This window comes from Apium graveolens, chromosome 6, assembly GCF_009905375.1.
Source record: "Apium graveolens cultivar Ventura chromosome 6, ASM990537v1, whole genome shotgun sequence".
NCBI lineage: Eukaryota > Viridiplantae > Streptophyta > Magnoliopsida > Apiales > Apiaceae > Apium > Apium graveolens.
The window spans coordinates 10,928,989-10,943,328 of record NC_133652.1 but is presented as its reverse complement, the minus strand read 5'-3'; the positions used below and the strand labels follow the sequence as shown (position 1 = coordinate 10,943,328).

The following is a 14,340-nucleotide window of genomic DNA, read 5'->3' as shown; positions in this document are numbered from 1 at the left end:
TTGGGTAAAACAAAAAAGGTTTTACAAATGATATCAACCATCAAGTGGTTGAACAATTAGCTATTTTGAAGCTTAAATGACACCAGCACAACCATTTATAAATATTAGAAGGAAAATTAACATATTCGAACTTAGGCTTATAACAGATGAAAAAGTATAATCACCATATAGGGGTAACCCCCAAAAACTAAAAAGCATATGGAAACTATATATGAACAGAAAAACAGAAAAGCATCACAAATTAAACCTATAAGAACACTTGACCAAACACTATAATGAAGAAGCATATATAAACAAATTAACATATACGAACAAAAAAGGAGAATAGGAGTATAAATTAGATCAACAACAATAATTGATAATCAAGAAAGGATGAGATATATATTAAATATACAAAACCTCTGCAATTATTTGTATATCAGGGAATAAGGCTAAAATAAGCAAACAGTGCTTCATCAACTTCAATTTCAGTGTATTTATGAAACATAACCAACTTAAATTGAACCACACCAAGCAACATTTATATAAGTGGCCTGTAAGATTGCAGGCCTAAATACCAGGCTAAATAATTTGATCTTATATAGCATGCCTTAAGATCAAGTACCAACAAATCAATATATTAACAATAAGCAAAAGGTTGCAACTTCGCCATAACCACAGAAGCAGCCCACAATATACGAACTTAGGCTTATAACAAATGAAAAAGTATAATCACCATATAGGGGTAACCCCCAAAAACGAAAAAGCATATGTAAACTATATATGAACAGAAAAACAGAAAAGCATCACAAATTAAACCTATAAGAACACTTGACCAAACACTGACCAACTTAAATTGAACCACACCAAGCAATATTTATATAAGCGGCTTGTTATATTGCAAGCCTAAATACCAGGCAAAATAATTTGATCTTATATAGCATGCCTCAAGATTAAGTACCAACAAATCAATATATTAACAATAAGCAAAAGGTTGCAACTTCGTCATAACCATAGAAGCAGCCCACAATATCTGCAATAAGAAAAAGGTTTCAATTTCATTCAAAGTTTGGGTAATTGATGTCTGGGAAAACTAAGAAAAGGCCAGCTAAAAGAAAAAAGGTTTTACAAATGATATCAGCCATCAAGTGGCTAAACAATTAGCTATTTTGAAGCTTAAATGACACCTGTACAACCATTTATAAATATTATAAGGAAAGGTCTATTATACCCCAACATAATCAATAAAGGATGGGATATATATATTAAATATACAAAACCTCTGCAATTATTTGCATATCAGGGAATAAGGCTAAAATAAGCAAACAATGGTTCATCAACTTCAATTTCAGTGTATATATGAAACATAGCCAACTTAAATTGAACCAAACCAAGCCACATTTATATAAGTGGCTTGTAAGATTGCAAGCGTAAATACCAGGCAAAATAATCTGATCTTATATAGCATGCCTTAAGATTAAGTACCAACAAATCACAATAATAACAATAAGCAAAAGGTTTTAATTCCATTACAGTTAAATCGAACCACACCAAGTAATATCTATATAATTTTATATTGTTCTTATACTACTCAGGTATGAGAGGAGTTATTCTGGTATTTATGTCAATAACCACTCTTTTATCTCAAACCATGACAACACCAAACTAATTGATTTTTTAGCAAATTTAACTTCAATCCAGAGCTAAAACAAAAATAGAAGCTTATTCCAAGAGATTTACCCGAGAGAGTGGTCACGTCGTCAGCGCGTTCTTGAAGCTTGGGCAAATCAACAAACTGAAAGCCGAACCTGGGGATGCTGATAACACCCTCGTCTAGCTGGACAATCTCGGTTGTTGGCAGGAAAAGCAGCTTTTGATTGCTAGCCAGGGGCCTGTATTGCAAGGCATTCACCGCAATCCTCACATTTCTGAGGCTATAGAACAGGCCCTCGCTCACACGGTGCTTGAACCGAGACACCAAATGCTTACGGATAGCAGCATGCATAAGATTCTCCTATAATCAAAAGGGAAGTTGATGTAACAAATAACAGATCAAAAACATGAGGCTAGTGAAAGAATTTAACACCTTTTCATCGACTAATATCATATCCACGCTAAGCAAACTGTTATCCTTTGTGTTGACAGCATCCCATAGCCTGCAAACGCGAACTCTAATGAACCAGTCCTCCGCATCACCCTCAATGTTGGAAAGGTAAGAAAACTCCATAACTACATTAGTTGAGAGCATAGCTAACGTTACCACAGAGATTATCAATTACAAGGATGAAATGAAATTAATCATTAACCATATAAAATAAAGTATAAAGTAGCCGAGAGCAAAATTAGGCCTATAACAAATGACAAAGTTTAATCACCATACTCCATAACCAAATCAGTTCAGAACATAGCTAATGTCACCACTAAGATTATCAATTACAAGGATGTTAACCATTAACCATTAATCAAACCACATCAGTTCAGAGCATAGCTAATGTCACCACAAAGATTATCAATTACAAGGATGTTAACCATTAACCATACAAAATAAAGTATAAAGTAACCAAGCGCAAAATTAGGCTTGTAACAAATGACAAAATATAATGGTGATTATACAGGGGTAACCCTTAAAAATGAAAAAGCATATGACAACAATTTATGTCAAACTATATATGAACTAAAAAGTAGGAAAGATTAAACCTATACCAACACTTGATCAGGCACTCAAAAATGAAGAAGCATATAAAAAAAATTAACATATACGAACTTAGGCTTATAACAAATGAAAAAGTATAATCACCATATAGGGGTAACCCCCAAAAACGAAAAAGCATATGTAAACTATATATGAACAGAAAAGCAGCACAAATTAAACATATAACAACACTTGACCAAACACTCTAAAATGAAGAAGCATATATAAACAAATTAACATATACTAATAAAAAAAAGGAGAACAGGAGTATAAATTAGACCAACAACATCAATTAACTGATAAATGAACAACATCATAAATTAGATTAGATTCACAAATAAATAAACAACAATAAGAATAAAAACACATGAAGTAATAATCAGAACATTACCTCCGTGATAAGCCTGTCCCGTGAAATAACCCGGTGAAGACCAAACACTGGCATGGCGGCACCATTTATATACCGACCTGCGGGCAAATGCGGGTAAATGAAGAGTTGTAACCGGCGTTACCTTTTAATTCCGGGAGGCAGGAAGGTGTATGTATTATTAATCATCAATTAATGGATTAATGGATCAATTAATTAATCATGATTATGATTAATTTGATTCATGATAATGATGATGATAGAAAAAAGTAGGAGATGGGAGATAGCACAATATGAAAATAGGAGTTTTTAGAAGTGATACGTCAGACACCTGTGACCCTCCTTTATATAGATATATAGATACACAAGAACACTATTGAAAGTTGCTCCGAAAGCAACATGCCTCTTTTGTGTATCTTTTTTGTGCCTCGTAAGGCGCCTAGAATACTTCAATTGTTATTTCTGGTCTTAGGAATTGTAGTTTTGGTACTGCGAAATTGATTTGGAGGATAATTTCCTTTCCCTCGCGCATTATCAGTCCAGACTCTCGAGCATGTATAATTTGGCACATAGAACCTATTCATGGTAGTGTCGCAACTTATGCATGTGGTTGTAAATATGTAATGTGAAATTATGGGCTTGTTTGGCCACCACCGAATAAGTGGCTTATTGGCTTAGAGCAACTCCAATAGAGTGCTAACATGTTACTTAAAAATGCTGTTGTAGCTCTATTTTATACAATATTCCCTAAATTTGAGTTTAGGATCTTAAATAGCTAACTTAACTTGTTGGAGTTGCTCTTATAAGCCCGTAAGTACTTATGAATGAGTGTTTGTCGACCCAACTTATAATTTGAATTTACAACTTATAACTTATAAGCTGATAAGTTGAATGTTAGTAACGACGTACTTTTTCCCAACTTATTTTGATTTTTAATTATTTTATTAATTTTAGTTTTTAAATTTATGTTTTTAAATGTTAAGTTAATTTAAAAGTCATGAATTAAGATAATAATATTTAAAAAATATTTATTTTAGTTCATTTAAGTTAAAAAAAATTCTGACTTGTAACTAAAATTAACCAAACACTTAACTAACTTATAAGTATATATACTTATCATTTTTAAGCCACTTATTAATTTTAAGTCATAAGTTACTTATTTTAAGATTTCCGAAACGGACACTATAACTTGGCTTTTAAACCTGGAAGCCCGGCTTATTCAATAGAAGTTTTGAAACATCTATGCTTCTGCGGAGGGTGGGGCTCAAAACCATGTGGGAATGTGGTCATGGATTTCTAGGGACACCATTATTGTGTGTTCAGTTGTCCAGAAATGTAAAACATGCAGACACGGAGATGCCAAAAATGTTAGAACCGACCCTCCTCACATGCAGGGTCTGGGTTCAAAGTGAAAGCTTGATGAAGGACCACGCCTCCCATCATTTGAATCATCATGATCTCTCATTTCTATTTGTTTCAGAATGAATCTCTTTTTGGAAGTTTGCTTGCTTCATCTTGCAGGGTGAAATGAAATGTTTAATTACAATGGAGGATAAGACTTATGTTGAGTGTCAGGAGAATAACTGAAAAACTCATAAAATACTTCAGAATATTGAGCTACTGTTACTTGCATTCCAAAGTAACAGTTATCAATCTAATCTCATGTATTTTTTTAAATATATTTCTTTTGACGAAATTATGAGGTAAGAGTAATTGAATATGATAGTTTATTGTGTTTATCGTCTACTTTCATCAAATCCCGAATTTTATGTTTCTATTTTAATAATAATTTCATATAACTTGGGGCTCGGTTTTGATTCTATTTTCAATGACTACAAGCTTCTTAGGATTGGGTTTAAGAAAGATAGTGACGGTATCCATGCACCAGAAGCGGAGTTGTATTATGCCAATGCTGACTCTTGGAAAGAGATTCAGGTTTGTAAAACGCTAGGAAGTTGTATTCTGGGGTGTTGTATCTACAGAGCCGGAGTGATCTATTGGCATTTGATTTGCAGAATGAGGTGTTTCGATTGTACCCCCTTCCCAGACTTTCTGCAGTTAACAGAAACAAGGTCTAATGTTCTTGATGTTCAAGGTTATATTGCTGTTTTAACCATACCTGTTGATGGATCAGTCAGTAGTACATCTAAGTTGGACAATGTTTGTGGCAAGGTGTGTTGGACTAAAATGTTCGATCATGAGAGCGAATTGGAAAAAGATTTTAAGGTCCGTTGTTTGGGTATTGAACACATTGTTACTCGAAATCATGATGGCAGATACGGCTACAAGTACCCCTATGATTTTATGTCTACATACACGGCTTTTGTGTTATCTATTTTTTAGCAACACTAGAAGTTCTAAAATGCATCTCGAGAAAGTTTTACAGCAACTCCTTGAGTATGCATATGATGCAGATAGGCCGTCTAATTTATTAAGTGAGTTCCCAGTTTGGGATAGAATTTGGTGCCCTTAACATTTCTCTTTATCTACTGAACTATCTGTGACCCATAAGTTCCGGTTCTTATGAAACAGAAAAGAACCCTTGGAATGGTTGTTTGTTAGGCTTTCTAGCTATGACTATGTTCTATTGGGGTTTAAAACTTTCATAACAATAATAAATAGAGGTTAGCTAAAGTATAAATTATTTGCAAATACTGTCAGGAAAAATAAATTAAAAGCCGACAGAACTAAGCATATCGCTTGAAACGTAAGTAACTGGTTATGGCTTTATACTGCAAATATCTAAAACATAAATCAGTAGCTTCTGCAAGGATGAAATGAGACACAATTTAAGATGCAAGTCCAGGCATCTGGCGACTATATTTTACAACCGTATCTAGTAATAGAGCATACAAAGAAAAACCTACTTGTCGAATTTGTCATTGCAGAAATGTTGAAAGCTGGTAAAAACGGTATGCTCGCATTTATGACCACCAGCTAATCCCTGTGGTCATGTTCTTGCTTGCCAAAGTTCAATGGAAATTCATCAAATTGTTCCAAGCATCCGTGATCCTCACCCATGCTCCTTAATGACTGGTAAACTTGATACATAGAAGGCCTTTCCTTTGGCCTAGACACCACACAAGTACATGCGACCTTTAAAAACTGCATGATTTGGTCATCGTGACCTTTCCCACACAGTGATTTGTCAATAACATCCTTAGTTCGACCAACGCTAGCTAGCTGATTAACCCAATCCACCAGATGTCCTTTAAATCCTTCCCCTGCATTACTCACCTCAAGTGGCTTTTGTCCTGTCACCAACTCCAAAAGCACTACTCCAAAACTATAAACATCCCCTTTCATTGAAGCAACCATAGTACTTGAGTACTCAGGAGCCACATATCCAAACTCCCCCAAGTCACCATTTACAAATGAACTATCATTAGAGTCAATTGAACCCACAAGCCTCGCCAATCCAAAATCTGTTATGCGAGCATCATAATCATCATCAAGAAGAATCACATTCGTGCTTATGTTTTGATGGAGGTAGGGAGGCTGACATCCATGGTGAAGCCAAGCGAGTCCCTTAGCTGCGCCAACACCAATTCTAAACCTAGCTGGCCAATCTAGCAAGAAACTATTACCAGTCGGAGTAACACCCAAGTACAATAGCGAATACAAACTACCATTAGGCATATGTTTATACACCAAAAGCCTTTCATCTTCCACATTACAGAAACCCAACAAAGGCACCAAATTAGGATGTCTCAGCTGTCCTAACCGATTCATTTCCGACCTAAACTGCTTCTCATTAAGCTTACAAGCACTCAACCTCTTAATCGCCAATGCTGATCCATCCGACAAAATAGCCTTGTACGAAACCCCGGTCCTTGTTGTAACAACAATATTATCATCACTAAAATCATCGGTCGCCACAATGACATCATTCACCCTAATTTTCACAATAGGTTTCTGAAACAACGAAACCTGAACAAGCCTATGAGCTCTCAATCTCTCCACCCAACTCCTCCCATCCTTTCCACCAACACTACCACTCTCCCTCTTCTTCTTATTCGCTCTAACGAAAAACCACCACCAACAACCAAACCCTATAACCAACGATCCAACCGCCCCGAAAACCCCAGCAGCAATAATAACAGCTAAATTCTTACTCCCAACTCCACCACATTTCTCCCCAACTGGCTTCCCACAAAGGCCATCATTCCCCTCAAAATCACCCTCCTGAAATCTCGACAAATCATCCGGGATCACCCCGGAAAGATCATTACCCGAAACCGAAAACCTCTTAAGCCTATCTAACCTCCCAATTTCATAAGGAATAGAACCAGACAACTTATTATTACTCAAAATCAAATTATTCAAGAATTTACAATCCACCAATGCACTCGGAATAAAACCCGAAAAATCATTACTCGAAACATCAAGAGTAACTAAATAAGGCAACCAAGTACAAATCTGTTGAGGAATCATACCAGATATCTGGTTCCCGGAAAGATCCAAAGTCTGTAAACTCCGGCAATACTTCAAAGATTCCGGTAGGGTTCCGGCGAGACCCATCGCCGGAAGTTGAAGACTAATAAGCCTAATTTCCTTCTCATTCCAGCAAGAAACTCCGGTGAGTTGACAAATGGAAGTAACTGAAGAGTTGTCAAAGCTCCATCTGAGCTTATCTTGTGGATCTGTGAGTGAAGATTTGATGCCTTGAAGACATTTAACATCATCTTCAAGAGCTGAAGTGAGTAAAAATGGGATAGTTGTGGTGAGTAGAATGAGGAAAAGTGGGTGGATTTGCATTGTGACGATTTGAAAGGCTTAAAGATTTGATTTTGTTTAGTGGGTGTGGAGTCTTGAGTGGAAATGTGGGAGAAATTGGATAGGGGTCATTGACTGAGATTGAAAAAATACAGGAATATGAGAGAGAGAGAGAGAGACTGTTCTTTCTTTATTTTTATTTTGTTATGATTGAGAGAGAGAGGGAGAGAGAGAGGGGAGAGAGAGTACATTGATTGAGTTGTCACAGGTAATTTTTCACTTTTTAGTTTCAGTTCTACTGTTTGCTCTTTTGCGGTTCGGCCCATTTCTTTAGTAACTTGCAATTTTAGTAACTTTTAGTTTGTTCTTGACGTGCAGTGATGATCGAATTTTGGGTAGGAATTAACAATCTAGCAACGAAGGACTTTACTTACGTTTAAAAGCAACTCCAACATTTACTCCTTGTTAGCTAAAACTCTCCAGCTGGCAGTGAACAGTATCAATTATACATATCTTCACTCAAAAATACCGCTCCAACCGTCTTCGTCTGTTAGGCAAATTTTTAGCTATCAGAGTTTGACACGCTACTTCTACAGATTGCAACACCCTCTTCTATAATCATCCAGCTCATCTCGCGACTCTTTTTTCTCTCCCGCAACTTCTATTCTTCTCTCCCGCCTATTGCAGAGGTTAGTTTGTATTTACTTTTTTTGATTTTATCTTGAATCAAAATTGCTATGTGTATGTAATTAGGATTTTGTTTTACAAAGTCTGTGTTATTTTGATAGAACATATATATAATTAGGGTTTTGGTTTAGAAATTTGGGGGTTTGCACTTCATTCATTCAATTCTTGTTGTGTTGTAATAGAGATGGAGGCCTCGTTTCTTTCTTTGCTTAATGATGGATCAGTCTCAGAAATTGAAGATTTGATATTTTCTCAACCAACTCAATCTCAATCACAACCCCAAACTCAGCCCCAAACCCAGCCCCAGCCCCAAAAAGAAGCTCTGAAACTGAAGAAAGGCAAAAGGTCAAAGAATTTTTTGATTGAAGAGGATATGCTGTTTATTTCCGCGTGGCTGAATGTTAGTATGGATCTCGTGCAAGGAAATAATCAGACACATACAAACTATTGGGTTAGGATTTGGAAATATTACGAAGAAAATAAATAAAGGCTGGAGAGTGATCGGAGTGCTAATTCATTGTGTAATCGTTGGTGCACAATCAATGAAAAAGTGGCCAAGTTTATTGGATTTTACAATCAGATTTTCGGAAGAAATCAGAGTGGATTGACTGAACAAGGTACATTGTTATTTACTTGATATCTAAAAGTGTTTGTTATAGTTTTGTGACCTCCGTTATGCTTTGCTATTAGGTAGTTTCTGAAATGCTTTGATTTCGTATCTTGGTGTTTGATTATTTACTATAGGTGTTAAGTTATTTAATTCATGTGTATTTGCTTAGTAATGGTTAATAGAGATCAAGAGCCTATGTTTAATAAGATTTCATTTTCATGAACTAGTGTTTATTTGAATGTAATGTACACTTTAGTTTTGAGAAGAGTTTAGACATGTTATGGAACTGCAGTATGTTAGTGGTCATGCTTATTGGCTTTAAGTTATCAATAGAGAACACGAAACTTTAGTTACAGCTTACTAATGCTAGCATATAAAAGTTATACAGTGGTATGGGAGAGTTCTCTTCTCTCTGATTCTACAACAAGAATTACAGTTTTTCAGGACTCTTACATTCAAGTTTTTGTTAAATGACTATGCTTCATCAATGGAAATTCATGTAATAATTTATATCCGGTCCATCAAAAACTTGAAGGCCTGGACTGATCTTATGCTATGTTATTTCAACATTATGCTTCTTTCATTTTTGGGGAAATACTCAGAACAAAATAACTCTTAGAAGCAATATAATACCGGTTTCAATTGGTTCATGCTTGGTGTCCTTGCATATTTGAAAATCATATCAGACAATCCATCTCACTTCACCTCTCTGGTTATCAGAACTCTTGTTTTTGCAGAGGTTTATGGTAGTTATTTTATGTGTGTATATCATTGTGCAGGTTGACCAGGCAATAGAGATGTATGAGGGGGTTATGAAAGAGAAGTTCATGTTTATACGTCACTGGAATGCATTGCGATTTTCGCCAAAATATCAAGCTAGTATAGCAAAAAAGAACAAGCCAACTAAGGACAAAGATGTATCCTCACACTCTGTTGACAGTCAAATTCCTACAAGCCGAGATTCTGATGAAATGATGGAACGTCCAATGGGAAGCAAAGCTGCAAAGAAACTGAAAAGAGCTGCCAATGAAGTAAAAGATGAGGAGGGCTTGGAAATTCTTAAAACAATGCAGAAAGATGCATTGGCCATTGCTTCTTCAAGAACGAAATCAATTAAAATTAGCTTGCAGTTACAGAAGGATATGATGTAGTTACAAAAGGAGGAGTTGCAACCACGCTTAGCTAAGGAGGAGCGGGAGAGGCAAAAAAAGGAGCGAGAGAGGCAAGTTTATGAAGCATCCATCTTCCACTTCCAGTGCATACAGTCAATACTACCCAATATTCCAGGAAAGCCTCGTTGTTCATTTTCTGCTAACAATCTGGTCACATCTTCATCGTTTGGTCGTCTTAAATATTCAGCACCGAAGACTTCAACGATAGCTTTAACAAATCTTCGTAGGCTCTCTATTGCAGTACTTTCACCAATTCGAACATAATCATCAATAGCATCTGCTGCCGTTCCGTATGCAAGCATCCTAAGTGCAGTTGTCACTTTCTGGAGTGATGATAGTCCACGCATTCCTACAGCATCATTTCATTGAGTGAAACAATTATCGTGCATTGTAACTGCTTCTTGAATTTTCAAAAATAACGATTTACGCATCCGAAATCTTCGACGAAATTGTGTATCTGTGTATGTAGGTGTATCGAAAAAATAATCACGATACAATCTAGCATGGCCTTCTTCTCTATTTCGATCAATTACACGATGATTCATCGTGGAACCACCGTGATGCGATTCAGAATTTGCTCTTTGTCGTCGATGGTGGAGGTAAGCAGCACTCATTCTCATTCTTGCTTCATGCTCATCTTCTTCTGCTTGCATGATATCAATAATCATTTGTGTGGTGTTTTCCATTACAAATGAGTATTTTAGAAGTGTGAATGAATTTGAGTTTGTAAAAAAATTGTGTTTAGTTCAGTTCTGAAATTTGGTATTTATAACCAAAAAATTATAACCGTTGGAATATGACCGTTGGAATATAGTCGTTGGAATATGACCGTTACAATTTGAAAAAAACCAATAAAAAACTGTTTTTGAAATATAGCTAACCATTATAGCTAACATCATTGGAGTCCAACACCTTACAGATTTAACAAATTTTACATAACCATTACTTTATATTATTTTAGCTAACCAATTTAGCTACTCCCCTTGGAGATGCTCTAAGGGGGTGTCTGGGCACCCATCTATCTAACTTATATGGCCGGAAAGCAAGTTCTAGATTATTACCAAGTGTTCGACAACATAACTATGGGCTCCCTATTAGGGCTGTAATTCAAGTCGGGCGGCTCGCGAGCTCGCCCGGCTCGAACTCGTTTAAGTGGTATCGGCGTTCGGGCAGAGGTTCCAACTCATTTAATTATTCGAGTCGGCTCGGCTCGACTCGACTTGTGAAATTAAACGAGCCGAGTTCGGGTAGAGATTTAATCTCGATTAAGTGTAAAATTAAATGAGCTGACTCGCTCGACTCATTATAGCGGGCTCGTTTAGTTAAACGAGACTCGCCTCGTAAAATTAAACGAATCGAGTTTGGGCAGAGATTTAGGCCCGTTTAACTAAACGAGCCGGCTCCACACTCGACTCGCTCAGCCCGAATTACAGCCCTGCTCCCTATTTTGTTAAATGAGCATAAATGAAAAGTGAGAACCTGCATATTTTCTAAATCTCATCTCAACTTATTTTTTTTATTTAATTAAATATATTTAAATTTGTTGTGTTTTCTTATATAATGATAAAAATAGAGTGTAAATTGCTTAGCGAAAAAAATAAAGTGTATATTGTAGTCTTCTGTTGTACCGTTCTATTTTAATTTATTAATATTTTCGTTTCAAACGTTTATGTTTAATTTTGAATTTGTTTAAATTTTGTTTTGCATGTATGATTCAAATTTGATCCGTAATGTTTCGGTTTGGTTCGGGTTCAGGCCAGAATATTAAAAATAAAGATCCAGATTTAATTCGTCAAGTTTTTTCGAATTTCGGGTTCGGGTTTCATTCGGATACTTTAAAAATATTAAAATTTTGAATTTTTAAATAAAAAAAATTTAACTTATAAGTTATGATTTATCAAATATTTCAACAATTTGTAAGTAAATTATTTATAAGCCAAAATAACTTATAAGTAGAGCGGGCAATTTGGTACACGACGCGTGAACACGACACGAAACGATACGAAAAATACGGATATGGGTTTTAAATTTTGGTACACGAAACACGAATGTACACGAACACGAAATTACACGAGATAAATATAATTATAAGTTAATATATATAACACATGCATATATTTATGTATATAATATAAATATAATATAAATATTTACAAGTTTTTATATAATACTATGTAAATATATATATATATATTTATATATACACTCTCCATATTTCATTAAATTAGACATTAAAATAGATTTTTTATATATTATATGTATATAAATTATATTAATTTTTTATTTAATATACCTGAAAAATACACGGAAAGTTCACGACACGATTCGAATCGGATATGGGTTTCACATATGGGTACGCAAAATCATTTCGGGTCGGATATGAGTTTCATGTTTACGTACACGAAACACGAAATTACACGACACGAAAGTACACGGCACGAAAGTACACGACACAACCCGATTGCCCTCTCGACTTATAAGTTTTTTTTTTTTTGCTAAATATAAGTTACTATATTTATATCACTTATATTGCACTTTTAAATTTTAAATTATAAGTTATATTTAAAAAAAAGCCCCAACCGGCCCCTAAGTATTGCCTTTTTACTTCAAAAGTTGTACTAAAATATAGTAAGAAATTGTTATAAATTGATAGTGTTTTGTGATAAAATGTGTTCGTACATAAGTTTGGGTTGATTATTCGTAGTTTGATTAATTAGAGGCGAACTAGTTTTTGGATTTTGAATAACTAGAGTAAGTTTTAATAATGGTATGCAATCGGATGCATGTAATGTATGAAGAGATTTTAGGATTATCCACATTAGTTGAGGAAAATCTTGATGTGGTAATTGATCACACTCCACCATTTAATTTGTGGTGCTTGAGATAGTTTTTAACGCGTAAAAGGGGGCACGATTAACCTAATTAATTTTTACATGTATCCACGTTATGTAAAAAAATCAGGAATTATTATGTTAAAAATAAGTTTTTTGGTATATTTTGTCTTTACGAGTTTATATAAAAAAATTCTTATGGTCATGGAAATAGTGACAAACATATGAAAAAGAGAAGATTAGATTATAGATAGATAATGGCGGATGATCCCGTTAAGTATTTGTTATACCAAGCTTACTATATTAGAACCCGGATAAATGAATATTCGATAAACGAATAATTTTGTCAAATTAATATTTTTTTTCGGTCCAAACATGATAAAGATAATGTATTTTTTATCGCAATAAATAAATAACCGTAATTAATGAATAAAATATATGATCCCAAAATATTTATTTATCAGGATTTAACTCTAGGTGTATTAAGCGCTTTAGGACATGTTAGGTGTTTTGCTAAGTTCAGGAGTAATCATGTTAAAAATAAGATTTTTGCTGTATTTTGTTTTTGGTGTGTCCTAGATATTTATTGTAAATGTTTATGTTAAAAAAATTAATAACGGGGATCAAGAGCGGAAGTGAGCAAAGCAAAAAGAGGCTGGTGTAGTGAAAGTAATGTGAAGGCGGAATATTTGTTGTGATGGTTTAATTATTAAACTATGCACTTGAAAACTATGCGATTCCTGACCCCTCCCTCAAAATTTACTTGAAAACTATCTAGTTGCAGGACCTGGCCATTGATAATGACACCCATTCACCAACCTTTTCATAATACTGTACTTCATAGTTCATTCATCCGTAGCACACACTTACACACTTGGGGCTCAGCAAAAAATCGAATTAAAACCGAAATCAAACCGAAACCGGAAAAAATCGGAGAAAACCGATCCGAAACCGAAAAATAAAAAACCGAACCGATTTAAATGGTTGGGTTCCGGTGTTACATCCCAACCGAACCGATTAAAATCGAACTGAATCGGTTATTAAAAAAATAATTAAATAACAAATATTATATATATATAATATCTTTATAAATTTTAAAACTAATAAATATATTATACATTTTAGGATTTTAAGCTCTCTGTATTCGATGGAAGTCTGGCAGGGTTTTGAGACTTGTAGTTTCAGTTGCAGGCCTAGTTAATTGTTTGATGGAAGTGTGTTTGTTCTAGTTGGCTTTTAAGTCTTGTATCTAGCAATGACTATCTTTCAACAATTAACAAGTAAAT

General features: G+C 34.9%; 2 protein-coding genes across 2 annotated transcripts; both read right to left on the bottom strand.

Moving 5' to 3' along the window:
• Positions 1–5,734: 5,734 nt before the first annotated feature.
• On the bottom strand, positions 5,735–7,969 carry LOC141666712 (putative inactive receptor kinase At1g27190). Its single transcript, XM_074472867.1, has one exon. The coding sequence runs from the start codon at positions 7,794–7,796 to the stop codon at positions 5,976–5,978; it is 1,821 nt and encodes a 606-aa protein (XP_074328968.1). The 5' UTR covers positions 7,797–7,969; the 3' UTR covers positions 5,735–5,975.
• A 2,310-nt stretch (positions 7,970–10,279) lies between these two features.
• Positions 10,280–10,909, bottom strand: LOC141664570 (uncharacterized). The gene is made up of 2 exons (XM_074470525.1): positions 10,651–10,909; positions 10,280–10,572 (listed from the first exon to the last, which is right to left on the bottom strand). Exons 1-2 carry the CDS (start codon positions 10,907–10,909, stop codon positions 10,280–10,282), a joined length of 552 nt encoding a protein of 183 aa, XP_074326626.1.
• Positions 10,910–14,340: the final 3,431 nt, after the last annotated feature.

Excerpts from the sequence above, each read along its gene's own strand:
- LOC141666712 (XM_074472867.1), bottom strand. The coding sequence starts at position 7,796 with ATGCAAATCCACCCACTTTTCCTCATTCTACTCACCACAACTATCCCA.
- LOC141664570 (XM_074470525.1), bottom strand. The coding sequence starts at position 10,909 with ATGGAAAACACCACACAAATGATTATTGATATCATGCAAGCAGAAGAA. Across the intron at positions 10,573-10,650 it reads TCGTCGAAGATTTCGGATGC|GAATGCGTGGACTATCATCA; the intron begins GTAAATCGTTAT and ends ATGATGCTGTAG.